The sequence below is a fragment of the Solea solea genome, chromosome 21, assembly GCF_958295425.1.
Source record: "Solea solea chromosome 21, fSolSol10.1, whole genome shotgun sequence".
NCBI classification, from domain to species: Eukaryota; Metazoa; Chordata; class Actinopteri; order Pleuronectiformes; family Soleidae; genus Solea; species Solea solea.
The window spans coordinates 5,439,170-5,466,714 of record NC_081154.1 but is presented as its reverse complement, the minus strand read 5'-3'; the positions used below and the strand labels follow the sequence as shown (position 1 = coordinate 5,466,714).

At 38.8% G+C, this 27,545-nt stretch overlaps 1 protein-coding gene across 1 annotated transcript in view; it reads left to right on the top strand.

Moving 5' to 3' along the window:
- Positions 1-27,545, top strand: part of antxr1c (ANTXR cell adhesion molecule 1c) — a 35,820-nt gene that overhangs the window by 3,670 nt on the left and 4,605 nt on the right. Inside the window, exons 2-17 of the mRNA XM_058621132.1 lie at positions 9,380-9,451; positions 11,463-11,534; positions 12,007-12,088; positions 12,176-12,206; positions 12,361-12,434; positions 12,537-12,605; positions 13,225-13,305; positions 13,885-13,945; positions 15,265-15,363; positions 15,565-15,634; positions 19,007-19,085; positions 22,422-22,517; positions 22,680-22,718; positions 23,401-23,499; positions 23,648-23,815; positions 24,987-25,067. Of these exons, the coding sequence (XP_058477115.1) occupies positions 9,380-9,451; positions 11,463-11,534; positions 12,007-12,088; positions 12,176-12,206; positions 12,361-12,434; positions 12,537-12,605; positions 13,225-13,305; positions 13,885-13,945; positions 15,265-15,363; positions 15,565-15,634; positions 19,007-19,085; positions 22,422-22,517; positions 22,680-22,718; positions 23,401-23,499; positions 23,648-23,815; positions 24,987-25,067 (1,273 nt within the window). The remainder of the gene's footprint in view (positions 1-9,379; positions 9,452-11,462; positions 11,535-12,006; positions 12,089-12,175; positions 12,207-12,360; positions 12,435-12,536; positions 12,606-13,224; positions 13,306-13,884; positions 13,946-15,264; positions 15,364-15,564; positions 15,635-19,006; positions 19,086-22,421; positions 22,518-22,679; positions 22,719-23,400; positions 23,500-23,647; positions 23,816-24,986; positions 25,068-27,545) is intronic.

Genomic DNA, 27,545 nt, shown 5'->3' with positions numbered 1-27,545 from the left:
TGTGAATGAAGCCTTTTGTAGATGTAATGTCTACTATGCTTGTCCTTTTAGCATGACATATGGAAAACTAATTCATTGATCTTTCTGTTGGGCTTTAATCGACCATTTGATTTAAGAATTGCAGACACACAGTAGTTGGTCACTCAGGGAGTGGTCAGCTTTTTGGTGCCCAGAGTCTGAACCAACCGAGCACTGGATTCAGTTCCCCTTCCAGCTAAAATATGATTCAAAGAAATAGTTTTATCGTCTGTCCATCCATCCATCCATCCATCCATAGCCTTTGCCTTAGAATGACTAACATGTCTTTGGCTCTGTGAAGGCGGAGAAGACCGTCATGAGTTTTACAGTAATGAGGAAAGATAAACTGCTGAGTCGACTCATAAAGTTGACTCCAAAGGCATTTAGTGCCGACTCGGGCAGATGATGTCACATCATGGCTGCAGCCTGAAGTATATGGACGGTCATAATGACTGCAAGGTTGCCAGTTAGAATATGGGACATCTGTTACAGGGTTTGGAAAATTATTTGGGGCTCCAGGAAGCCACATTTATGCTCAGCTATAATGTGGCGTTCGTAGCTAAAATTGTATACGATATAAAGGCATAAATCTGTCCCTCCGGCAGCTTGATGCTGTATAGCAACTGGCTGTATTATGTCAACAACAATGTGGCCGCTGCCAATTCACATGAACCACTCCAAATGGAGATCAAAAAGGATTTTGATCAAGGAAAAACTCAACAATATAATTCAATCAATAATAGGAATAGATCTTAACCACGCACTGCCATTCTTAATTTAGATTACATCAAAGTTCTGCGTTGAGTTATATGGCTTTAGATTTAAAGCACCAAGAGTTTCCACCACTGTAACCTAAATGAATAAACAGAATCTAGATAAGAAAAGTCAACAACATGTTTTAATGTTTGCAGTGACAATGTTAAACCGCCACAACACGTTAAAATGCTAAATTTGATGGCAATGCCATACAATTTGCAGGAATGTAGTATGTAGAGCAATGTGTTTAGACAATTAACTGTACAGGAAAAGTAGGGGATCGTCAAACTAACGACCAACTGTCGTACCATAACATAAATGCAGTGCCAAAATATACGATATTTAAGCTCATATGTACCTTTAAGCCCTGTATTTCTGCATATACATATTTGAATGTAAATATTTGTGGGTTGTTAGAGATGGAAACAATGGTTTAGTGGTTTCTTTATGGAAAAATAAAGGATTTCACCAATACATCAAAGGAGGGAACGTGCTTTGAACGTTTTATTACGTCCATTAAAATATTACAAATGGTGCTAAAAGATAAACACATTTTCACATAGTCTCAAAAGAATCTGCTTTCCCCTTTTCCGTTTCTGCCTGTGTCGCTCGGTTTTCTTTTCCACTGGGTCTTTCCATTTATCTGTCTTTTTTCCAGCAGACAAACATGACCTCATCACTCCTCACGCCTCATTGCTCCTACTTGCAGTTTAGCGCAGTATCATTGTGTTTGTAGATGTGGAGAGACACTGTTCCCACAACACTACTGTGCTGCAGCTATTAATAACACTGTCTTGTCTTTATCCTGGAGAACACAAATCATCATGGCTTCAGATTATTGATTTATTTATGTATTTTTTTATTTTTTTTGTTGTTCGTGTAGTCACATGTCACATGTCACTGCTCTGGTTGGGCGTTCAGCCATGAATCCAGACCAGTCAGCAAAAAACTGCAGCTGCACTCTTTGATACTTGAATACCTTTGAGCTGTGTAATGACACCAGCTCAGTGTGTTTTGTCATTTGGCCTCTTGCAGCTTGTTGCTGCGGTGTTTTCAGCAGGAAGTAAAAGCTTGTTAAGTTATTTCAGACCTTCAGGCAGTCGAGGACTAAGGGAAAAAAAGGACCTGATGGTTTTAATGCCCTTCTAACTGTAATCCAAACCAAACGTGACTTTACAAAGTGCTTTTCTAAAAGTTCAGATAAACCCCAGTATCCACTCTACAACAACCAGTTATCCAGTCCTTTTTTTCCAAACAATTCCTTTCTTTGGAATTGTCGAGCAACATTACTTTAGAAATCCTAAGATTAAAAATTTAGAAAGTTAAGACTTTTGACTTTCTGCTATAGCTGTAAAAGTAGGTTAGTGGTTTTAAACAAACAAATCCTTGTGCCCAGTCAGTTAAATTGGAGCAGCATCATTGGATACAGCAGGACGGGCTGGTGGGGCCGGGCCCAGCTGTAATGGCAGACAGCCTTCTTAGCAGAACTGGGATTTTTCCTTCTTCGACTCTTTGAACCGTGAGAATGAAGCTGAAAGCTGCTGAGCCTCAACACTGAGGGAGCTTTTTCCCACATGCCGTCATCCTGTTGCCCTCTGGGACACAAGTGCCTGTGGGGTAGTGGAGTGTAGACTTGGTTAAGAAATTAAAGACGCAAAACACGTAGTCTGGTACCAAATAAACTGCTATATCATTTGCTAGCATTACAGAATTGCAGGAATGGTCAAATGATTCCCAGAGATCCAAAACGGCAGCTTTAACTTAGCTTTAGCGAACAGAATTAGCATCCTAGACTAGTTTTAAATACAATTCTGGTGCATTAAAACAGCTGACAACTATGACTATAAACGACAATGATATGTAAACAATAGGGCTTTAAATAAAGAGAAAAATAAACACTTTCACCGTAAATTTAACTTTAGCTTTAGCCTCAGCAAACAGAATTAGCATCCTAGACTAGTTTTAAATACAATTCTGGTGCATTAAAACAGCTGACAACTATGACTATAAACGACAATGATATGTAAACAATAGGGCTTTAAATAAAGAGAAAAATAAACACTTTCACTGTAGATTTAACTTTAGCTTTAGCCTCAGCAAATAGAATTAGCATCCTAGACCAGTTTGGAGCAGCAAACAAGCTTTATACACAACAATGATGCATTAATAAATAAATAAATGATGCTAATACACTTTCACTGTAGCTTTAACTTTAGCTTTAGCAAACAGAATTAACACCTTATTGTTTAGAGCAGTGAACAAGCTTTAAACAAAACAACGGTGCATTAGCACAGCAGAGTTTAGCAACAGGTTTTTGTTTGGTTCTCTTTTTCTCACTATTCATAATCAGTTTTTAAGCATATTTTACCTCGAACAAATGTAGATGAATAACGACAGCTGCCAAAAACATAAACATGTAAGCCAAAGCACCATCATAAGATTTGTACAGTGAAAATCACATACCAGAAGTACCAGAATGAGGTAATAAGTCAAATGTAACACAGGCAAACGTCAATTCGCTCTTCCAGTTTTGGTAATTAATTGAAACTCTACTGAAATAAAAAGGAAATTGTGGGTATATTAAATATATTTTATTGTTCCAGATTGAAGTGTTTGCCCTGCACAGCTGCAGAACAATACAACACAGTGTAGCAAAGACAAGAAATGGCAAACAAAGAGCATAGTACACAAAAACAAAAACAGATTATTGCATCAGCCCTAAAACACACCAACAAAACTTCATCACATGCACTTCTAAATGCTGATAAGAATGGAAACCAAAGAGCAAATTGTGCAAGAATAAGTTCCAGAATAAAAGTGGTGGTGCTCGAGAAACAAAAGAAATCATAGCGTTGTGTGATGGAAGGTTACAGCTGGAATGTTACAACTTTATAGCCTGCATTTGAAAGTGGTCAGGATAAATGTAAAGTGCAGATGATTTAAAGAAAAAACAAACATGGAAACATGATCCTTCTGCTGCCTTGTTTTCATCTTCTTACATCAGCTGTTATTTTTCCTGGTTTGTCTCTCTCCCGCTCACAAAAACAAATTCCACCACCAGCTGGCTCTTCTCCTGCAAACCTGCCCAGTCAGCAGAAAACGGCATCATTACAGATGACTCAAGATGTTTTTATTCTTCAGGACTTTGTCTCACGCGAGACATTGAGAAAAATTCCTCTCGCCTCTTTACACGGTCTGTTTAGCGTCGCAGAAGTAAGAGTAATGATGCCCTCCCTCTGTGCCAGCAGCTATTTGGAAACAATACATCAAGAGATGGATTGATGAAGCCGCAGAGGAAATTACTGTACAACTGTAGGACAAATGATCTGTTGGTGGAGACAGTGAATAGTTCTGCAGACCATTTCTGAAAGGTCTTAGCTAGGTCAGTGTAAAAGATGTTTTATAATAAGAGATATTTATTGCCATCGTTAGTGAGTTAACAGTAAATATGGAGGCGAGAGATGAGGAATAACAGCATTTTATAAAAAATAAAATGCAGTGGTTTTTTCTTTGGTTTCAGTGTATTTCCTGTCCTTTCGATCCTCTACAATAAAAATCAACTGGACATTTTGAACTTGAAAAATACTTACACTGGGTGAATTTACAGTAAAAACTCTATCATGATATAGCATCCCCTTCCACAAAATACTTACCAGATCAGTTGAGGACAACAGAATATGAAACGCAACATTTGCTGCCTACTATTCCTATTCCTTCCTTCTAAATAAACATGATTTTTTGGTCTCAAAGTCCTCTCTGAAGAAATTAGTGACATGTGTTGGTGAAACTGCAGATTGCAACAAATGGACGTCTCCTTAGCTCACTCCTCACTTTCCCGAGAACATTGGGGAACTACAGTGGTTTTCACTTGGTGGAACGGTACCATAATAATCAAATTTTCGGAGTACCAGAGAAACGGCTATAGAAATCCTGATTAGAAAAGCACAATCTGGTGTGTTTGCTGCTGTAGAAACCTGGCAGTCCAAGATGGAATCTCCATAAAGCAAGGCCCTTGCTTAAAGTTAACACAAAAGGTGTATTCTAAAGCTATACAAAACAAACATACTTACAGGTAGTATATTCAATTTCTTTTTAAGACTTGATATTGTGCCAAAAATGAACTTCTGTTGTTTTCATATCGCGAGATACACATCAGCGTTTCGCTCAGCACTATTTACAGTCTACTCACGCGGCTTTCAATATTTCTTTTCTTTGGTGTGATCCTTTTCTTGCTGCTTTTTGCTGAAAATAGTCAATAATGTTTTGAAATCTGGCAAACAGCTGGAAACTTAGGACCACATTTGGCAACACAGGCACGACACATCAATGGTAATAGTGATTGATGCTGTGGACGCAGTAAAAATACGTTCTAAATAAAGTGAAGTAACCGCAGAGTGATAGAATCGGTAGTTCCCTCCTTGTTTTGGTTGTCTGGTGGTGTCAGTGCATGAGGCTGTTTTGACGTGTTTGCCAGCTGAAGCAGACTGAAGCAGGTCAAAGAGAAACTTGGCCAACGAGTTGATGTTTTCATCGAATCATCGCCGTGTTTCCTCTGGCAGACGATGCTACAGTAGAGCCAACAGATTTTTCACATTATCTCACTCCTACTCAGCTGAATTTACTTTATTCTCAATGATAAAGCTCATTTTTTAAGATCTTTGTCATACTTCCTTTTCTTCTCTTTGTGTCTAGAAAACTAGACACATGCTTTTTATCTTGCTTTGGGAATCTATCAAGAGAGAAAAACACTGTCACATGGTTCTGACAATTTGCTGTGACATAACTTCAGACTGCTCACGGCTCAGGACATTCACAGAGAAAAACCTCCCGTTTCTGCATCTAAACCTCAAACATCGGGTCTCACCTCATCCATTCCATCAAGAATCACAGATAAAATGAGCCACTTCCTCTCCCAATAATGTTTGAACAGGTGAGTGAAACTGCAAGCTAGGCCTCGGTCCCACAGACTGGAGCCACCTCAGACAACCCAAGTGCTCCAAGGCAAACAAGAGCCACTGAGGTTCCAAAATAAAAGATAATCAGCTGAAAACCAAAGTTGGGCGTCCTCAGATTCACCCCGATGTTAAATAAATACTCCAAAATGATCCCCACACCTCGACATGACATGGAAAGTCTTACCACACTTGGTATAACATGTTTTTCACGGTTGCTGTATCGGAACAATCTGCACATGGGTCAGGCCTATTTCTGTTTACGCTGCACATTTTGTTGGACATCAAAGCAAAACACAACTCCACCTCAATTGGTGGGGTTTTTATATTTCATTTTGGAGTGTTTTCTTGTTTAGCTTGTAAGGTCTTGTCCTCTTTCATTGCTCCGTCAGCCTCACAGGAATGTAAAGCCTTGATGTGGTGGAACAAGTCACATCACTAAAGCGACAACAAGCCGGAGAAAAATCAACCGTAAGACATTGAGCCGACCTGCATTTGTTTCTGTCAAGACAAGATGACGGGAGAACATGGAGGCTTACATAACATGTGTATGTTTTCGTGGATGCCGTATTGTGTTTGGCGTAGATCTTCCAGCATGGGTGGCCCATGGGAGCCTGAACCTGATCTGTCTTGGCAGCTTTAGAGCAATGGTCTACTAATTTCTTCTTGCTTCCTCTCCAGCAGATCACCTTCTTTCTTCTGAGCACTCAGCTTATTTTCTTTGGAAGGCGTACTGCTGTTCAAAAACAGGGTCTACAAGACTACAAAATACAGTCAATTTCTACTTCTTTTGTACAAAATTTATAGGGTATATGCAGGTGTTTTGAGTTTGCCTTTGTGTGTTTTTTGACGTGTCCGATATCAAGAACATGCCAAAAGAGAAAGTAACATGGAGAGAAATGTATGAAAAATATAATGTTAATTTCCCCCCAGGAGAGATTAAATGACATTAGGATGTACGTATCGGTATAGTTTTTTTGCCCAAGCACTCCTGATATATTGGCATATCAGATTTCATCAACAAATGTCGTGCACCCCATTGCTCTCAAAGCCAGACATTAAAATGTGTCATTGGGTTTTTGGGCAGTGCATTAATTCTACCAAACATGGCTTCTAATAGATTAATCCCCTTAGGGAAAGTATTCCTCTGCATTTGACCCATCCTAGAATTAGGAGCAGTGGGCTGCCACACTGAGTAGCGCCCGGGGAGCATTGGGGGTTGGGGGTTGGGTACCTTGCTCAGGGGTATCCCAGCCCTTTTTGGCCGGGTGGGGATTTGAACCAGTGACGCTCCAGTTACAAGCCAAGTTCCCTTTCCACTTGGCCACGGGCTGCCCTAATACAGATCCAGACTTCAGTTTTGGCAGATTAAGAAACCTTGAATGATTTAGGCTTAATGGGAAAGTCCACTACTGTGTCCCCTTGGCTGTGTTTAACCCTCATCCAAGCGTGGTCAAATAATTACCCCACCCACTGTCGAACAATAACACAAAAACATTGCAGGGTATTTGACACTGTGACTCTCAATTGCAAATAAATAACATTAGTCACAATTCATTTTGATTTCATGTTTTGGCTATGGCACTGTAGCTGCTCCTGCTTTCCAAAGAAACCTGAAACAGTATGTCTCAGTCGGCTCCAAATAATACAAGTACAGTTAGCCAAAAATACAATTTCATAGGCTAATATTAACCATGTAGGATTAATAAATGTTTTCTCATGATCCCAAGGTATGGAAAACTCACAAGTGAGAAATACTCTCCTCTGCTTGTTGTGTCTAAACATGGCCCTCAGATTTTTGTGGGTCCTGTAGTTTGATGGGAACTGATAAAACTAGAACACTGTTTAGACTAGTTCACATTTTTTTCTCCTTAAAAAGGTATTTTCATCATGACATAATGGATCGTTTTATTTGTTAAATGTTACATTTTATTATCGACCTTTGTGAAGGTGTTTTAATCTTTCAGTCAAAGGAACACAAAACATTCCTCTTCTTAAAAAATAAAAGCTTTCTTTTCTTTACTAAAAGCATTCAGTTGATCAGTCTTAATGGGTTAAAAAAATGACCTTTGACCTTCTGCTCCACACAGAGACAGCAACATATCAATTAAGGCAAAAACTATTTTTTCAGAAATATTACAAGTGCAATTTTATTTGCAATACATTTTTTTTTAAAACTCAAACTTCAGTTGTATAATTACCATGTAAAAGATTTAAACCACATTAGATAACCTTAAAGATATGAATTACCCTTACTGAAACCATTTACGATAAAGTCTAAACCCCAGGCCAAATGCTGTAAAACATAATTCCTAAATTGCATTGTCTGTCAGTATCTAGAATAACATTTAGTCAGGCTTGCACTTTATTTTTAGTAATCCTCATCCTCTAAACAGGAATCTAGTGTTACCACAGTCAGTTAGCTCATTTCCCATGTGTCATCGCTCTGTGGCTCATTCGTTAGCTGGACCTGCTGACTGGTCATACAGGCTGGACCCGCCGTCTCCCGCAATGTTAACACTTAATACAATTACCACAAATGCACATACACTCAAGAGGAAATGAAGGTGGCTCCATAGGGACTTTTTTTTTTTTTTTTCAGTTTTATTGAAGAGCCTCCTGGGGAGTTCAGGACCTGGTTCCTCAGCCTCCAGGGCCTCATTGAGGAACTAAATTACAGCACACCACACCACCAGCCTCTTTCATCTCACCAGTAAATTTCAGGCCATTGTAAATTGTAGACCCATGGTTCTCAAACTGTGCTGCCACCAGTGGTACACAAGCTTCCTCACTTGGAGGAATACCATAAATAGTGTTCTACTACTTATACCAGGGTATAGGAAATGCATAGAAAATAAACAAATAACAACTACCTAGTTGACGTACAGTCCAAACATTTAACGCGGTGGCGGATTATACTTCATTGTGTTTATTTCCCAAAATCTCGTTTTTAAGAATAAACTGGTATAAAAAGGTTGAGAACCATTGTATTAGAGCATTGTTATAATTTTTCCCCTCAGTTGTACATAAACAACATAACATGTTCCTAATAAAAATTAAAGTTTAATATCCTTTCCGTTCAGGAAACACAAGTGTTGTTAGAGACAGTAAATAGCATGGTAAAACCAATGAATTTAAGAGTATTAAATTGTCACTGATAATTGTGATAGATACTAAATTCTGTATAACAAGTTTTTTGCCAAGTACACAAACTGTGTATCATGTTGCGGAGCTAATGGTTTTACCCTTTCTTGTTGTTTTTGGCTCTAAACACGGCTTTATTTCTCCGGCCACATGGAGAATAGCTTAAGCCGCGGTATTTAGTGTGAGTTCCTGCTGAACAAATCATTTTGTAACTCACAGTGAAACATAAATTATGGTTTTACAACTGCCGTGTGTTAGCTTCCAGCCCTGGCTTAGCTAATAACGACCATGAATCAAGGCTACCTGCTGTTATGCTAACGATACCATGAAAAGCCCAGAGTTATCTCAGGATGTTTTTTTCATTATTTGCTTGAATAGAACTTGTTTTTGACTGCCTTTTGTAAACAACTCAATTATTTTTCTTTAATTATCTTGTTTCAGTGATGTTTACATTAGCCTGAATGACTTAGCTGTTGCTATAATGGTTTTCCCTCTGTTCTTGTTCTTAGGTCAGGCAGTGTGAAGCATCACTGGGAGGAAATCTACTACTTTGTGGAAAATTTAGCAGAGAAATTCAAAAGGTAACAGTATTTTAAACATACATGCTAGCTGTTTCATAATCAACTGATTATGTCGCCTATTTTCTTGATGAATCAATAACTTGTTTGGTCCATAAAATGTCAGAATATGTTGATCATCGTTTCCCAAACCTCAAAATAATGTTGTTCTCAAATGTCTTATTTTGTCAACAAAACCAAAGTTATTCAGTTTTAATAATTTCTTTGTTACATGGAGCTGAGGAGCCAGAAAATACGATTCATTCAGTAATTGAATGCTAACACAAATATTCAGGAAAAATTGTGGGACATCATAGGTGGACTGATGCAGTGACACTGGAAAGGTTTTGCAACTGAGCTGCAAGACAATAAATCCAAATAATTCTCAGAAATGACACATTTTTGTCAATTTTCTAATGTGCCATAATACCAAAACATATCGTCCCTGTTGCTTTGGTTCAATTCACAGAGTGAATTGTGCTCCTGTTGTCTTGTCAACACTAAATCTACCAACTAGGTTGTCAAAACAATGAAAAGGTTACTATGGAGACAAGTGCAACCTTTTGCTAAGGCATGATGAAGTAGAAATGAACAGTCACACACGCTTTCAGTCAAATACCTTCTTCATATACACAGAAATGAGCAGCAAGAGGTTGCTGTGGTGCAGAGGTTAAGTACTTGGCTTGATTAGACTCAACGCAGAACACCTGTGTCTCACTTGTGTTAATCAATCGAACCTGTGTGGCCACACATCTCAAGGGAAATGTAATTCTCAGTATAGTGGCCTATAAACAATACTGTATACTTTTTACTCTCCGGAAATAATGTACAATACACTATAAAATACATAAAAGTAGTGAAAGCACTAAACATTGGGTTAAAAAGTCTGGAAAAAAATTTTTTTTTATCAAAGATTTATGACCTGGAACCTAAGGAAGCAGATGTCTTATGAAGCTTTATTGAAACTGAAGCATGCATGAAATGAAATTGTCGTGCAATTTTAAGCTTAAACCAAGCTTTAAACTTGTTGCCTGTGCTCGACTCCCTCGCACCACGAGATGTAGATGTCGACAGAGGATTTGTGAACCATGTCATTTCAGTCAAGTGAAATAAAATCTGTCCTTAAACAGCTCTACGACTGTCCGTCCATATGTTAAGTCATTCAGTGTCCAAGCGGATGTCTGTGATGTCTAAAGTTACCACCAGTGACTAAAAGCTGCAATGTCTTAATGTCGTATATCTGTCCGCTCTTTGTTTTTATACTGAGACGAATTCAGAAACTGAAGTGTGAGCAAGACACAGAGCCCAGTAAAGACATTTTAATGTGGAGTAAAATACACAGATTTGACATTTTCAACATCTGTCTTAGCTTGTGTGTTTGTGTATGACTCTGTTGTGCGTCCCTGTTGCCACAGCACCGCAAGGTGTTTGTGGTTCAACCGACACAAACAATCAACCTACGTCAAAGTTTCGGTTTGAAACAAACACGAGAAAGTTTTAAACAGCGGAAAAAACTGCATTGGATTAAATAAAGTCCTCCGCAGGAACAACATGTTACAAATTCCTTTTTTTAATTTAAATATAGTGTTTGCCAATAAACAAAAATGGTTCTGCTGGTTCAGGCTGAATTCAAAACAACCAAATAATTCAAACTGTTGACATGACCACAAAATAAGTGAGGTCTTTATTGAGATATTATTTAAAAAAAAATAAGCCTCTTTTGTATCCTACAAAGCAGATGATAGATTACTGTGAGGTCTTCTATGATTCCGAGGAAATGTTTGTTGCTTTCGAGGTTTTCTTGGAACTGCGTATTGACGTAAGTGGGATGATTGGATTCAGATGAGGCTGACATGTTGTGTAAGGCGGACAATCACCGAGCAGCAGCCAAAAGCTGTTGAAATTTGTCTTTTGCACATAATTTGTCACGGCTAAACTGCACAATATTTGGAAGAAAAGGGGGGAAAAAAGAAAAGATTGTGGTCTACTCATTTTACAGATAATGATTTTGTGTTTTTTTTTACTCCTGTTCCAGTCCGATGCTGAGGATGTCCTTCATAACATTCTCCTCCAGAGGAACCACCATCATGAAACTGACAGAAAACAGGTTAATCACGTTCTGACTGATACACATTTGTAGTGTTCTAAAAAGACAGGGCATTTGTAAAGACCCTCTTTAAACTGACTAATTGGTGCAAAGATCTCAGTGTTATTTTGTAATAATTGTGCGTGTCAAACTCACAGTGACCTGTTGTATCAACCACTGTATATACAGCTCAGTTAAGGGTTTCCCAAACTAGAGGGTAGGGCCCTCTAAAGGGACACAAAGTTATAAACAAGAGAGGGAACATGTTTGCATTTCTATAAAAATGTTGCCTTCAAAATATTATATTCAATATATCACAATCACATTGGGGCTAACTAGTCAAACGTTTGTATCTCACATTTAGTAAAATAAAGTCTTTCTGATTCATTAATGCCTTAAGGTTAAGCCAAATATATAAAATAATATGAAATGGAAATACAAAAGTGCAGATTTCTTTCATCAAACCTTGTTCTGTCACCTCTCCTTCCTTCAGGGTTGACATCAGAAAGGGGCTGAACGCTCTGAAAAAGGAGATTCCAGGTGGAGATACGTTCATGCACCTTGGATTGCAGAGGGTAAGCCTCAGCTGTGTTTATACAATTTAAAGTCAGAGTTAAACATGAATCATTTCTGACCATGAAAACGTTCTCCTTATTTTGAAGGCAAATGAGCAGATACACCGAGAGAACTTTGGTGAGCCTCCGTCTTCTCCTCTTTCTCTTTGTCTCTTCTTCTATTTTTCCAAATCAATCATCCTTGTAAAAACTTACCTCAAGCTGAATTTCATTTTATTTTTTTCCCCCTGAAGCTATGGCACGACTCATATGTGTTTTGTTTTTGTTTCTAGGCACGGCCAGCGTGATTATTGCTCTGACAGATGGTGAACTGCAGGAGCATCAGCTCATCACCGCACAGCAGGAGGTAGAAACTTCAAACCTGAGGCCAATTTTCTTCAGCTAGAGCTAAATTTTTGTAGTCATTGCTGCATAAATAATATATTCACGAGCTCTTTCTAAAAACCAGGCAGAGAGAGCCAGGTCTCTTGGAGCCATCGTGTACTGTGTCGGCGTCAAAGACTTCAATGAAACACAGGTAAAACCCCGTTTTAAACCTCAATATTTCCCTCCTTCGTTGTACTTTTCTACAAACCAGCTTTTTACGTGTGCTGTGTACCACATGTTCTCAGGAATCCAGAGATGTTGCGTGCTCTGCTGTAGCGGCCCCACTGCAATTTGTCAAACCTGTAATTTCAGGTTTCCTGAAAACCAATCTGAGTGGATTTTTAGTTTTTTTTTTAAAACTGAGAGCTGCCTGTCAGCCTGATGCCAACACACTGAACTCAACTGCAGATAATGTAACTGTGACTGAACACGATCCTGTACATTTTATGACCTAAACTGACCTAATCAACCAGCTACCTTGAGTTTAGTGGAAACCCTGTGTGAGTGATGGTAACTTGGCCCCGTTTATTAACGTAAACAGGATGTGAATGTGAGAGTTCAATCTCTCCTGGAGGAGTTTCTCCGTTGTGTGTGTGTGTGTGTATATTCAAGGCCAATTTGGGCTTGTTATGATTACATCAAATAGCTGGCAGTGAACCAGTGTTACGCAACAAAAAAATAATGGAGACATTCAATTTTCCATGATGCTAATGGTTTGTTGAATCTATTTTCCCACCTTTTTTTTCCCCTTCTATCCATACTTCCTAAAGCTGGCCACCATTGCAGACACCATCGAGCACGTGTTTCCTGTGCTGGGAGGCTTCCACGCCCTGCGGGGAGTCATTGATTCGGTAATTTAACACTTCTCAGTGCAATGAATTGATTGGATTGGTCCTACTGTTATTGTTTCATGTTTGTTTAATGAAAAAGAAGTGTGTATATATATACATATATATATATATATTTTTTTTATATATATATGTATATTCTATATTCTATTTACTGTTACTGTACGGATGTCTTGGCCAGTTCTCTCTTGAAAAAGCGATTTTAATCTCAATGAGACTTTTCTTACCTTAAATAAACGAGTAAGGACTGAAACTGTGGAAAAACCAGAGGTTAAATTAGATTTTCTTCTGGAATATGCTGCACTCTGTGTTGGTCTGTGTTGCCCTCTTCCTGTCGTGTAATTGTTACCACAGTTACTTGCTTGTTTTCCCTTTGTTTACAGCGCACACATGTGCTGCGCAAATGACCGGCCAATATGCACATCGTTATGAAATAGAGTGACCCAAACTGACCTTGCTTTTATCTTTTTTTTGAGTCTTAGTTTCTTTAGCTTCGACGCCAACATTTGAGAATTGTAACGTGATCAGTATCAGTGTCAAAAAATGGTAATAAAACGGTCCTTGTTTCCCCCCCTCATCCAGATCATCAAGAAATCCTGCATTGAGATTTTGGCAGCCGAGCCGTCGAGTGTGTGTGCGGGAGGTGAGCACACACACACACACACACACACACACACACTCTGAACTGTCACCAACACTGACGTCACCCTGTCATCATTTCTTCACGTGTGTTTATTTAATCGCCCCCGGTGCCTCGTTTCCCCTTCTCTTCATTCTCACTTAATGGCGTTTCCAGAGGGACACTTAGTGTATTATGGTCACACGGTGTCACCTACAGAGGAAATCCACTGGGACACAGTGGGAAGAATATCACTGGGATTTACCATCGCAGAGTCACTGTGGTCCGACTGGCCGCAGATGAATATACTGGAGTGGACGCGGTGCTTTGTTGCGCAGCCAAGAGAAAGATTATGACAGTTAAGGCAACATTAAACGGACATAAAAGAGGACCACATAAATGAACGGAGCAAACGCAGGAGTTGATTAACATATTTTTGGCAAAGAGCAGAAGAACTTTTACCGCTTTTCACATCTGCTTATTAAACCCGGGAGTTACTTACATCATTTAAAGGGGAAAGTATTTCACTTCAGTCTGTCCTGCAGGTTCAGACGTCACAGATTATTCCTCTCCTGTTACAGGCAATTGATTTAATTCACCACTTAATATGAAGTTATGCGATATTTCTCTCTGGTTTTTGTTTATTTTTAATTCTAGATTCCTTTTTGTATCATAAATGTGTGTTTTATGGTTAATTGTATATCACTCCACATCAAAACAAACCCTTTTATTTTGAAATCCAGCGAAATAGCATCACAGATGTCGTTATTTTGATAACTTTGATATTTATGATGGGATATTGTGATATAATTTTAAGCTCATATCATCCACCCCTACTGAACAAAAACTGTTGTATTTTTGTTTATTGGGTCCTAAATTAACATATGACTGATTCTTTTGTTCATATAGTGACATCTAAACAATATATTCACAGTATTTACTTTTACGTAGTATGTATTTTCGACTCTTATTATTAGTATACAATAAAATATACATGTGAACCTATACTGTAATTACATTCCACATAGTGTATTAAATGCATATGCATATGTAAAGTAGTTGAGTGACAGGTTTTATTACAGTTTTTCATTTTAAATATCAGTTTCATTAAATTGCACATATTAACCAAGCATCTTTTCTCCTTATTAGATTTTTTTAAAGCTTTTAATTGAACCTAAATTGCAGAATGTTTGTCTAAAGACAACCACACCACAGCGCTCAGATTGACAGATTTGAGCACAGATTATGTGTCCTGACAAATGTACAACACAAACAGTATGAAATGACAACCGTGTGTTTGAAATGTAATCCCATTCGTGTGTGTGTGTGTGTCGTGTAACCAGAGTCGTTCCAAGTGGTGGTGAGAGGAAACGGTTTTCTTCACGCCAGAAACATCGACCAGGTGCTGTGCAGCTTCAAAATCAACGACACCATAACAATAAGTGAGTAAATACACATGTTTCCGCTTCTTCCGTCACTGTTCTCTTCAGGCTTTTATGTCAGGAGCAAGTGTTATAATCATTTATTTTCTCCTTTTGATCAAACGATCGCAATCTGTTATATCGCTCTTATTTCACATGTACCTGTATTTAAAGTGACTCAGTGAGTCTACTATAGAGGAATAATACAGTTCTACTTTCCAGATGACAAACCTGCCGGAGTAGAAGACACGTTCTTGTTGTGTCCGGCTCCTGTCGTCGATGAAGTTGGGAAGTAAGTCCCTCCTCCTCCTCCTCTTCCTCCTCCTCCTCCTCTTTACGACTGCATACTCCCAGAAAACCTGCGTCTCAGCAGAAAGCACATACATTTATTTCACAGTGGCTGGCATCCACATGCTTTCCAGGACCGACTGCCATACATTAGCTCTTTATGATCCATGGCCGCATTCCTCCTTTTCTAGAACCCAGCACAGCTTAGCAAAATATAGCATAGTACAGGCTCTGTAGTGATGCCAGCACATGAAGCAGTGAACCCTTCATGCATTCGTCCCGCGTCTGCCCTGAATTAGATCTGAGCAGTGAAAACAAATGCAGACGATTGTGCTGCAGAGAAACCTACACATACTTTAAACACACAATTCTCATCTTACAGCCCTTTTTGGACGGGATTAGTGTCCCGTGTCCCGTATTGGTCCATCAGAACATGCTACCCCTTAAAATCCTGATTACAGATGTGAGTAGAGACAAAATAGACTCCCCTCAAACTGACACTGATAATAGAGTGAGTATAACAGGACTATACCATATAATATAACTAATATGACGTTTTATTATTGAATTACAGTAATTCATAACTCAGAGTGTGACCTTCTAAGAGAAAAGACTTCACAAATTCACTGTTTTTTTTTTTAAATGCAATTATAGACTTAATATGCACTCAACATAGACCCTAGTTTCCCTTAACGCCACTAAGTTGCAGAAATGTATGGGTATAGCGCTTGAAAATCAACGGAAGAACTACTAGTAAACAGGAGATGACGGGGTATTTACGCACATATTTACTCATGCTCTACTCACACGGGATTAGCATTACCTGTAATTGTTCCGGACCTTTGTACCCCAGGTCAAAGTTGCCGTAGTCTTTGCCGACATGACACATTCAGAATGGAGCTCTGGTAATAATGACTTTTCCTTCACCTCCTTATATGATACTCAAACAGAGATAGAGTCTTTTCGCGCTCGCTAGACAAAAAGATAGAAGGTGACAGCCTGTGAACACGGACTGACGTTAGTTTACACTAACGCTCCTCTCGTGACGGTCGCAGAGTGGGGTTATAAAACCCCAGCAGCTGACCGTACTCTCATTTTAGAGCCACGCCACATTCCAACGTCAACAAATCGCAAACCTCTCCGACCTTAAGCCTTTATGGGAAGAGAAGCCACAGAATGCAAGGGTCAGTGGACGACGGTTGAAAAACCTTTTAGGGCAGATGTAATTATGGTTAAAACAAGAATTCCTGCATTTTATTCCCTCTTAGCGGTGATAAATCACCACTACAGTTAATATTTGTGTGAGCTTTGGTGCGGGGGAAGCGAGAGAACTGCAGTGGTGACAGATTTAAAGCACCTGGAGTGACGAACGGAGGCACAACGTGTGCCCACGCTTCACATTAAATCACTTCTTAAATCACACTTTAACTTTCCATCGCTTCACCTCCTGACTCTCCGACTCCACGTTTATCTCCCTTTTTTCTCAAACTCTAGTTTTACTTTTGGTGCCACCGTAGTTCCTCCTCCTCCTCCTCCTCTGTTTCTCTTCATTCTACATCTTCATACCTGTCGTGTATTTATCTCCCTCTTTCATCCCCCACTCTCTTTTTCAGCGTCCAGTGTTTTTGGTTGATCAAAGCCATGCAGCAGCAGCAGCAGCAGCAGCAGTGTGTGGCCATGTGTGTGTGTTTGTGAGTCATTGAGAGGAAACAAAGATCAATGAAGTTTGCTTTATATTTGGCTGCAAATCACATAATTATTTCGTGTTTTTTTGCATGTTTGGTGCAAAATATGACCTATATGTTAGAATTAATATAAAAATGTGACACAACATGTTGCATTGTCACATTGTCACAGTAATAACACACTCTTTTTTGCAATGTTTTATATATTTTTCAGCAATGAATTAAAGTTACTGTAGCTGAAATGGAGACATTTAGAAAAATGCTGATGTTTTTACAGGTAGAAGTTGATGTTTTTAATGTAGGCGGGCAGAAATTAAGACTTTTGAAAGTGATTTTCTGAAGTGATCGGTTCTGTGAATGTGAAACACTCAGTTTTCACCTCAATCCGTCCAATAAAAGAAATCCCTGATTTTATTTTGTCACCACTGCGGTTTCTCAATTGTTGTAAACAATCGGTTTCCTGTTTGTATCGTATGAACAATGAGGAATCTCTGATAATGAGCTAAAAATACTCATCTTGTCTGATTTAAAATGAAAATGCACTAGTATGGATATAGTTTTTGGTCAAAGCCTGATTTAGCTCATTGGAAATTGTTCAAACTGCTACATTTGGTCCTGTTTATCTTATCTTTTCTAATTGTATAGATTATTTGTGATTCTGCAGAACACAAATAGGCCACATACATGTTTGTTTTTTGGGGGTAGGAATGAATGGTTTGGGTTTTTTGTGGGTTTTTTTGTTGACAATTAGAAAACCCATTAACACATTAACATGTTAATTAACACATTCCATGGCATTTAAATGAAGATTTACTAATCAGGACGTGCTTTTCGATGCTTTTTCAGAGTCTGTTTTCTAGTTTTCTAACCTAAACCCAGTCATGTTTCTTCTTGAAGTTCTAGGAAATTTAAATCCTGTTGTTATCGGCATGCATGTGACTCCTCTGCACTCTTTCTCTCCCTCTCTCGATTCTTTTGACCCAGACAGCTCTGTGAGTCAGAGCAAAGACAGGTTTATCGGTCAAACGGTCCGTCTGCTTTGCGTCTGCCAGACCTCGTCGTTTCACCTGGTCCTCAGGACAGACGGGGGTGGGGGGGAGGGGGCGCATTCCTTTCATCCTTACATCCACATGTTTTTAAGAAGTGAACAACAGCAGGGCGGCACATGAGATTCTCAGAATTGTTTTTTCACCGTTGAGTGGAAGAAAAATAGTCTTTTTTTCCCCCTTTCCGTGCATTGCATTAATTACAGCGTCTCTGAGGGAGTTCAGTGACCATCGACTACTTTTTAAAAGTGAGACTTTAACATCCTGACCTCAACTAAAATGTCAACATAATCCAAACAGGCCACTTATGTATCTATTTTTCCTTGTTTTTGTTTAAATTCATCCATCTCTCCTCACTTGGCTCTTCATTCCTGCCGCGTGACTCACCAAGAAATCACGGCCGACAGTTTGTTTTATTTTCCCCCCAATCTGTGTGTGTTTTTTTGAGCCGCGGTGAAAAACATTTTGGTTCATTTTTTTTGTTCAAGTTGCTCAATTGCAAATGGAACACGACTCATTTAAGAGACTTTGGCAAATGGAAAGAGTCTAAACTGTCTAACTTTTATCAAATTTTCATCACACTGAACTTATAATGTGTTTATTGTGAATTAACTCCCTTTATTGTCCCGTTTTTTTCTACTTTAGGGTGATTTATCTCCAAGTGAGCATGAATGATGGCCTGTCTTTCATCAGCAGCAACGTGCACATCACCACCACAGAGTGTGTAAGTGGCAACATCTTATTACATCTCACATTATATGTATATTTAACTTAAAGAAGCCAACTGATACAGGTGTTTGGCAGCCAATAAGACCTATTATTTTGATATTATACAGTAAATCTTACCATAAATCAATAGAATTCAAAAAGAAAACATGGGATACAACCAAATTTCAAGAATCTTTTAACATAAAACAACTTATTTTTGTACGTTTTGGCACTAAAGATACTTGCATGGATATAAGTGTGCAGGAATCATTTTTTTAATATTCTGTAATACATTAATGTGTGGGGTATTTTTCAAAATCGACATGAAAGCACATCTTTTCTGCACTATTAACCACTTTGTATACATTGTATTGATTGTTGTAAACATCCATTTTCTGTAAAATAATGTAAACATGTTGGTCAAAACATAAATTAGACAGGCAACATAAGTACGAAAAGTAATGTATATGTTTATTTAATGTAAATCGAAAACAGATGTATTTGAAAACCTGCATAAAAACGTCAGATATCTTTCCTGTGTAGTATTTTTTTAAGGATTTTCTTAAGGAAAAACAGTCTTATAAATTACAGTTAAAAAAAAAGTAAATCCTTCATCTTTGTCCTTGGTAGGTTGTAATAATATCTTCATAAATGTGTTTTTCTGAAGATGAAATCACAGATTTAGATGTTCTAACCTCCTCTAGGACTGTGTGCAATTTCAGTCTTCTTCCCTTTTTCTTCAATCCCCTCCAACTGTTCCTAGACGACGGTTGGTCTGGTCTCTTTATGTCTTTCATCTTTTTTATTATTTTCCCTTTTTTGGGGGAAGCCAAACCACAGGAGTTTTATAGAAATGATCCACCCCCCCTTTACATAAAAAGAACCCTCTGAACCCTCTCAGGTTGTGGCAGGAGACACGAGGATAGAGAAACACGTTTGTGATCGTGACTGTGACACCACTCACAACTGTGGGTTGTGAAAGTGAAAAGAGAGTCATCCTTGTCCTTGTGCAAACCAAAACCTTGTCTCAAACTCGTGGCCCTCCGATTGTGGGCCTCCAATCCAGTTTGAATCAAGTTATAATGAGAATTTTCTGTATGTTTTTTGTAATTAATATATACATTTTGCATCATAAATACATTTTTAATGAGAATGATGATTATTTCACGTCAACACAGAGACTTTTATTTTGAAATTTTGTCAAATATCGGCAAAAATATTGTTATTACTTTGTCATGACGGAATATACTGAGATAAAAATACAAAGATAAACACAATATTGTCAGAATAGTTGCAAATGCTAAACTAATGAACAAAGCATATAGCTTAACAGTTAGCTTAAATAAATCAATGATTCAGTAATGTTAAAATAATCAATAAAGAATAATTGGTCAAATAGTTCATAAAGAAAATACAAATGATTAGAAAAAATATATTATTTAGATAGTTGGAACAGCTAGCTAAGGTGGCTAATGAGGTAAGCTAAAACTGACAGGATATCGTTGTATTAGTTAGCTTAGGAACAGTTAGCGAAGAGAAGTAAACAACAGCTCCAGTTATTTATAAAATCATTGACAAACTGTTAAAATAAGTGATGAAAGAATTGTAAAAAGGTAAAATTATCACAAATAGTAATGTTAGAATAGTGTGAACATATAGCTAATATCTCTGGTCATTTGAGGTTTTTAGCGTGTAGCAAGAAGCAGGGTGGAGCTCCCCTGCCTGACAACAACCAAGATGAACCGAGATGCAATTTAATACAATTTAAAGCAATTTCGCCAAATAAAACACGTATGTTGGAACATATGGGCCGAACCCACAGCGGGTTTCCCACCCACCCAGAGAAGAAATATGTTCTTTGAAGCTGTTTTTCCCCCTCAGTCCGTCTGACATCACATCCACGAAAACAATTCAAGCCGCTCTGTTGTGGTCAGTGATATACAGAGCTCAATTAGACATACCATTGCAATTAGCCGCTTCTCGCCCACTAAACTAAACCATATAGGCTGGAGTGGCACCAGGCCTTAAGATGGCACGACAAGTCGCGAAGTGGAGATGAGGTGCAACATAAACAAGTAACTATAAATCAAGGCAAAAACACTCAATAAAGACGTACGGCGTCAAGAGGGTTCAGCCAAAAATTCTACCCAAATACTGTACGCTAAATCATTAGGGTTCCAGTGAAGTGAGCCTTCCGCGATGATGGACCCCACTGGTGAGCTCACATAAATCCACCGCGACTCTGCCATGAGATACATAGATCATGGGAAAGTCTAACCATATGTGATTCTCATCTGTGGTCTGTTAATGGGAACCATGTTTGGTCCCGGGGCCGCCTGCCGCTCTGTAATGACAGTAATGTACTAATGGATTCATTCAAGAATCAAGCAAATGACATGATGAACTGCTGTCATGGAGATAAACAAATGTCTGATGATCGCACCGCTGCCATTTTCACTTACTAATATAGTCTCTCTTATAAAGACAGTTTGTCATTTGGCTTTGATTTCTTACTCTGAACCAAAAATGCACGCCACTCTTCCTTTTTTCATTAAACATTAATCTGGCTCTTTGAAGATAAGACAGTCAAAATGTAAAGGTAATAAATATTAAACATTAATTTTATCATCTATGAACACAAACCTTTTCCTGTAGTAAATCAACAGTACGTGGATCAACATGTAAAAGTACTCAAGCGTTAAAAGTAATAGTACTTATACAGTATTTATATAGAACAGCCTATTTCGGAGTCAAAATGTACAAAATGTAGTATAATGGTACTTAATAATATGTAGCTTTACATTATAATATAAGGCACTATGAGACAATACTATATAGTATTACACATATTTTTGTACACAAAAAACTATGATACAACACAATACAGTATGATATTACTACTATTATTATTTTACTACATCACTTTATCTTACATTATATTACAATATGATACAATAGAGAATGATACATTACAGTATAATATAGCATTACATGAGCCGATGCAATACCTTATGTTACATTGTGACAAAACACAATATGATACATCACAGTACAACATTGTTTTACACATGAGAATACATTAGCTTGTGTCTCATGACAGTACGATATACAGTGCAGGACGATACATTATATATTGTATTATATAACATTGTAATTCACAATAGAATACATTACAGATATGCGATACAATATAATGACACAATATGATACATTTCAATAAGATACAATACAACTTTATGAAGGCAAGTAAACAAAGACAAAAACAGTCTCTGTGAACAATCTGCAGTCAATTATGTAATCGGATCCTAATTACAAACGTGCGACTTCCACGTGTGTGTCTTCCTCCCACCAGTTCGATGGCACCATCCTCCTCATCACGCTGCTGGTGCTGTTCCTGCTGCTCGCTCTGCTTTTCATGTGGTGGTTCTGGCCTCTATGCTGCACTGTGGTAAGAAGCACAAACTACAGCCGGGAAGTTGTTATTAAGAGCTTCAAAGGAGGTTTTTTGTCCGAACCCCCACAGGGACTGTAAGCCCCTGAAGAGAGGGGTTGGGGGGGTTTGTAACTTTGAGAGCTGGTGAACATGTTGTGTGTCTTATTTTACCCACAGGTGATCAAAGAACTACCTCCTCCACCTCCTCCTGAGCCCGTGAGTCAAAGACACCCACACACAGACACACATAAACACATTAGATCACCAGTTAAGTACAGTTTTGTCATGTCACTCAGCAGTTCTTGCAGAAATTGACAAAAGGCGGAAACTCATAAATCCACAAAAAAACACAAAAAGGTTTGTCCTTATGTTAGCAACTGTGTGTCTACAGTTTTTGACGGATAAATGTGAATATTTTTGCGATGGGTAGGTGATCACCCAAGTATGTTCCCATTCAATTTTGGTAAGAATCTACTCACTGATGATGTCAAGAAATCCATATCTCTTATAATGGGCAACACTGTAAAATATCATGTTGTCTATCATTAGACTCAATTTCACACTAACCTTAATCTTAATCCTGTTAGAATGTCCTTCTGTCTTCTTGTCAGAATCAATCTGAATATTTTTGTGATGGGTAGGTGATCACCCAAGTATGTTCCCAGTAACTTTCTACAGTAGAATCTACTGATAAAACTGTATCTCTGTCAAAACTCATCAGATTTGAACTAAATTTGTAAGTTTAGCAGGATCAGAAACTTTACAATTAGATCTGAATACAGGAAGTCCCATGCTACAGGAAGTCCTTTTTAAAGTTCAACACAGATCCAGAAAGTGCAAGAACGCAGGTAAAATGCAGGTCTGTTCTCTCTGAGTGATGTTGTTGTTGGTGTTTTAGGAGTCAGATGATGAAGATGGCCTGCCCAAGAAGAAGTGGCCCACTGTGGATGCTTCTTATTATGGTGGAAGAGGAATTGGAGGGATCAAGAGAATGGAGGTAATAGAATGATAATGTGACTTTTCTAATACATTATTACTATTTTATATACCCGTCCCAGTCAGTTTAGCCAGTATCTTCTGTTCTTGAGGGTGACCTCTCAGCTTCTGTATGGTTCCATATTCATGTTTTTGCCTGGTTTCTACAGGTGCGTTGGGGAGGAAAGGGTTCAACCGAGGAGGGCGCGAAGCTGGAGAAGCCGAAGAACGCTGTGGTGAAAATGCCCGAGCAGGAGTACGAACCCTTCGAGCCCAAACCGAAGAAATCTCACAACAAGAAGGCTCCACAGAACCGGAAGTGGTACACGCCCATCCGGGTAAACACAACCCCAGTTTCCCCTCAGGACCAGCAGACAATGGAGCACTGTATTGTTAATACACGTAAAAAATAATAGCTAGTTCTGGCAGAAAAGCTACAGAAGAACACACAAACATATGGATCCTTGCCATTCCTGAAACAAAGACCCAGCTTTCTAGGAACTAAACAAATCTGCCGTGTTTACAGTTTGAACACTGGAATTAAAAAACAGCAGAAGTCTTTCAGCTTAAGCTAAAGCATGAAAAAGAAGTTGAGTTTCAAAGTTTTCACAAGACAGCAGGGAGTAATAAAGCTTGTCCTGACCATGTTTATGTACAATTTGTTGCATAACCATAAAGTTAATCAACTACCAACGTACACACATATAACTAGATATGTATAACACATACTGCAGACACACGGTCGGACATTATTAGACTTGGCGTCAGTGCTGTTTGTGCTCCACAATACAGCTCTGTGCAGCAGCACTGGCCTTTTATACAGTAGCACTACTGTAATCTGTGCATACTCGTGCCTTTCCAACACACAAACACGTGCGCACACAGCCCCACAGACAGCATTGCAGTGATTCATATAGATATTTTACACTCTTCATACGTCCCTGTCATTGTAGGTACTCATGGTGGGTTTCCATCAGTCTTTTTTTTACGTGAAATATCACATAGTATGCAAGGGGGTGATGTTGAGGAAAGATCTGCTTCTGTCAGCTTCTGAATTTCTCTGCAATGGAAAAATACTGGAAATACAGAATTGGCAGAAGTAGTGGATGAGAGGAAGTATGTGTGAACTTTTGCGGGAACAACGAAATTCATGGACTTGTGAACAGATGGAAGTGGCATTAAAATGCCACCGTGTATCAACAGCTACTGGTGCACTTTATCTCAGTATTTGCTTAACATCAGTGGCAATGGAAACACACTCAAATGAACTTTTTCGAGTCAAGTTTAAGAGATTTATGTAGAAAAAAAAATCAGAAAAGAAATATTAATCAGTTTTTGGAAGGGGACATTTTTGTCCTTAAGGACCTAACAGGGTAGTAAATTAAACTACCCTCTAAATGTTTTTCTGATGATTCCGTTTTGTTTCCTAGTAGTTTCTATGAGGTAGAATATTACATACTGGATGCAGAAGAGTTTGTTAAAACCTCTTCTTTCTTCCGTCTTCTTCAGGGTAAACTGGACGCTATCTGGGCTCTGTTCCGCCGTGGCTACGACCAGGTTTCCCTGATGAGACCTCAACCTGGGGATCATGTGAGTTCCTCCGCTGTTTGTGTGACATTTCACTTAATTTAATACATTCACCCACAGCCACTCTCACATTCACTTTCACCCTTTTCCTTTCTCCTGCGGTGTTTTATTCTTGTCCCACTGCAGCCTCACCCCTTTCCTGTCTCTCACCCTTCCTTTCCACCTTCAACATTGTCCATCCAAATAAATGTGTGGGTGACAAACAAAAGAGAATAAAAACCTGGTTTTAAACTATTTTCGTGTATATCCAGAGTCTGATGTTTCAGACATCTGTATAGATTACTCATCCTGTCCCTACTTCCTCCAACCTCCTCTCAGTTTCACTCACCCCTGGTGTTTCTGTGCTGGAGAGCGCCTCCGCTGGCCCGACTCCAGCCCGTTGAGTCGGTCTCATTGCCACACCTGCTTCACATTAGGCGCTATAAATTCAAATCGAAAGCAGAAACCAAGCTAACTCACCATAACGTGTTTGTAAGTCTTCTTCTCAGTTTAGCCACATGGTTCAGTTTTAATGCCCACAACATATCAAAGAGCCACAGATAAGAGTTTGGAAAGTTCACTGAGTTCAGAAGCTGTTGAAGGACGTTTTAAACCTCCTGGAGACATACAGCAAATCCCACTGTAGCATGAAGTCATGTTCTTATAATCCTTTGTAAGCAATACAAACATTAACAAATGAATTTCTGAGTGTTTTTCCCCATTTTACCCAAATTCATATGTAGCTATATGTTAATTATGAGTATATGTACCAGCAGTTGGGTTCATTTGGTCCCACACTCTTCCTCCTCTCCACAGACTCTCCTGCTGATCAGGTCCCATAAGTGCTTGTAAAAACTTCGCCTTATTAGCAGAACATTTTCCAATGATCTTTTTTAATAGGAATTCCACATTTAAGAGTGTTTTTCCTGGCACCACCACCAGGTTTGGAAGCGGGATTTGCCACCAGATAAACTTTCAGCTTTACCTAAGACTAATGAGACAAAAAAGGAGGCGATCACATCTTTACCAAAAAGCTTAGGACGGCGGTCAGGTACCAAAAAAGATTGAGATTTGATTTCCTCCACCTGTAGACTCTGTGTGACGTTTATTTTCTTTCTAATTTTGTCGCCTCCACATATTGTTTGTAGTGAAGCAGCAGGAACATTTGGCTCAATGGTGTAACGTCTGTTCTCACTGCTACAGTCTCACACTCCAAAGCTGCCAAATGTCTAAATTAACGGGAACAAATTCAGTCTGGATTATTAATGGTGGCTTTTGTTGCCATGGTGTTTTTTATTGTTGCTTTTCCAGCCGCTAGCCACAAAACAATGATGCAAGTGTTTGTTTTAGTGCTTTAGTTTAGTTATTATGATAAAAAATAAGTTAATGAAGGATCAGTTCAGCCCATAATTGCGTCTTATTCAGTTTCTTTAAACAACATTTCAACATTTAAAAGGTTGATTGTGTCCAAACGCTTCAAATTCACTGTCAAATTGTATAAAATGTTCAAGCAGAGCCAGTATAAGTAGATAATAACGCAGTAATAACCATGACCTGTGCCTACCAATGTACCAAACATCTTGAGAGCAATGTTCAATAAGACACCGTGGAGCCACACTGTGGAATAGATACACTTACTTACTGATTCTATGCCTTTGACTACAGTTTACCAGTAATAGACCAGAGTTGAGGCCACTAGCTGGAGGTGAAGTCAATGTAATTTCAGACAGGAGTTAACCATTATGAGTGTGCGTGTCACCAAACCACAGCCATTACACTGATGACAGTGTGAGGAAGAGCTAGTCCATACACAGACAGACACACACACACACACACACACAATCTCTCTGTCTCTCCGTTACTCACTCATTCATATAAACCCAAGTCTCCCCAGAGAAGCATTTAGCTGGTTAAAGGACATGAGGTAATACGTAAAGCAGACGACTGCCGAGGCCTACTCGATCCACCAGCTGACCCATGTTTAACACACGTGCACATTTTACCCCAGACCGAGGTCATAAAAGAGTCCAACTTTTATGACCTTGGTGAGGCTGCAGACAGTGGAGGAGGTGAATGAGTGTGTGTTTCAATTTTTATTGGCAAAAAATCAGGTTAATTAATCTCAAATAACAGTCAAGTGAACTGTCTTGAGATGTGGCTACAATGGTCTGATCCTATAGAAGAATATTGAGTTACAGGAGACCATGGTCTCCAAAGAAAATTGGCTATACGTAGCTCTGAGCCATAGTAAGCAGGTGGTTGGGGAAACACATCCAATAAAGACTGTCTCAAGTCTATAGGGAGGTCTGCTGTCGTCATTTTATTATCTCGTCCAAAGGAGGTTGTGTTTTGGGCCGTGTTTGTCCGTTTCCGTACAGCAAAACTCAGAAAAAGTAAAGCATGAGGTTCTCAGGGAATGTAGGTTACAGCTCAAGGAAGTTTGAGTCTGGATACAGAGTCAGGAGAATGTTTCTGACAGAGTGTATTGAGGCTGTGGAGGTT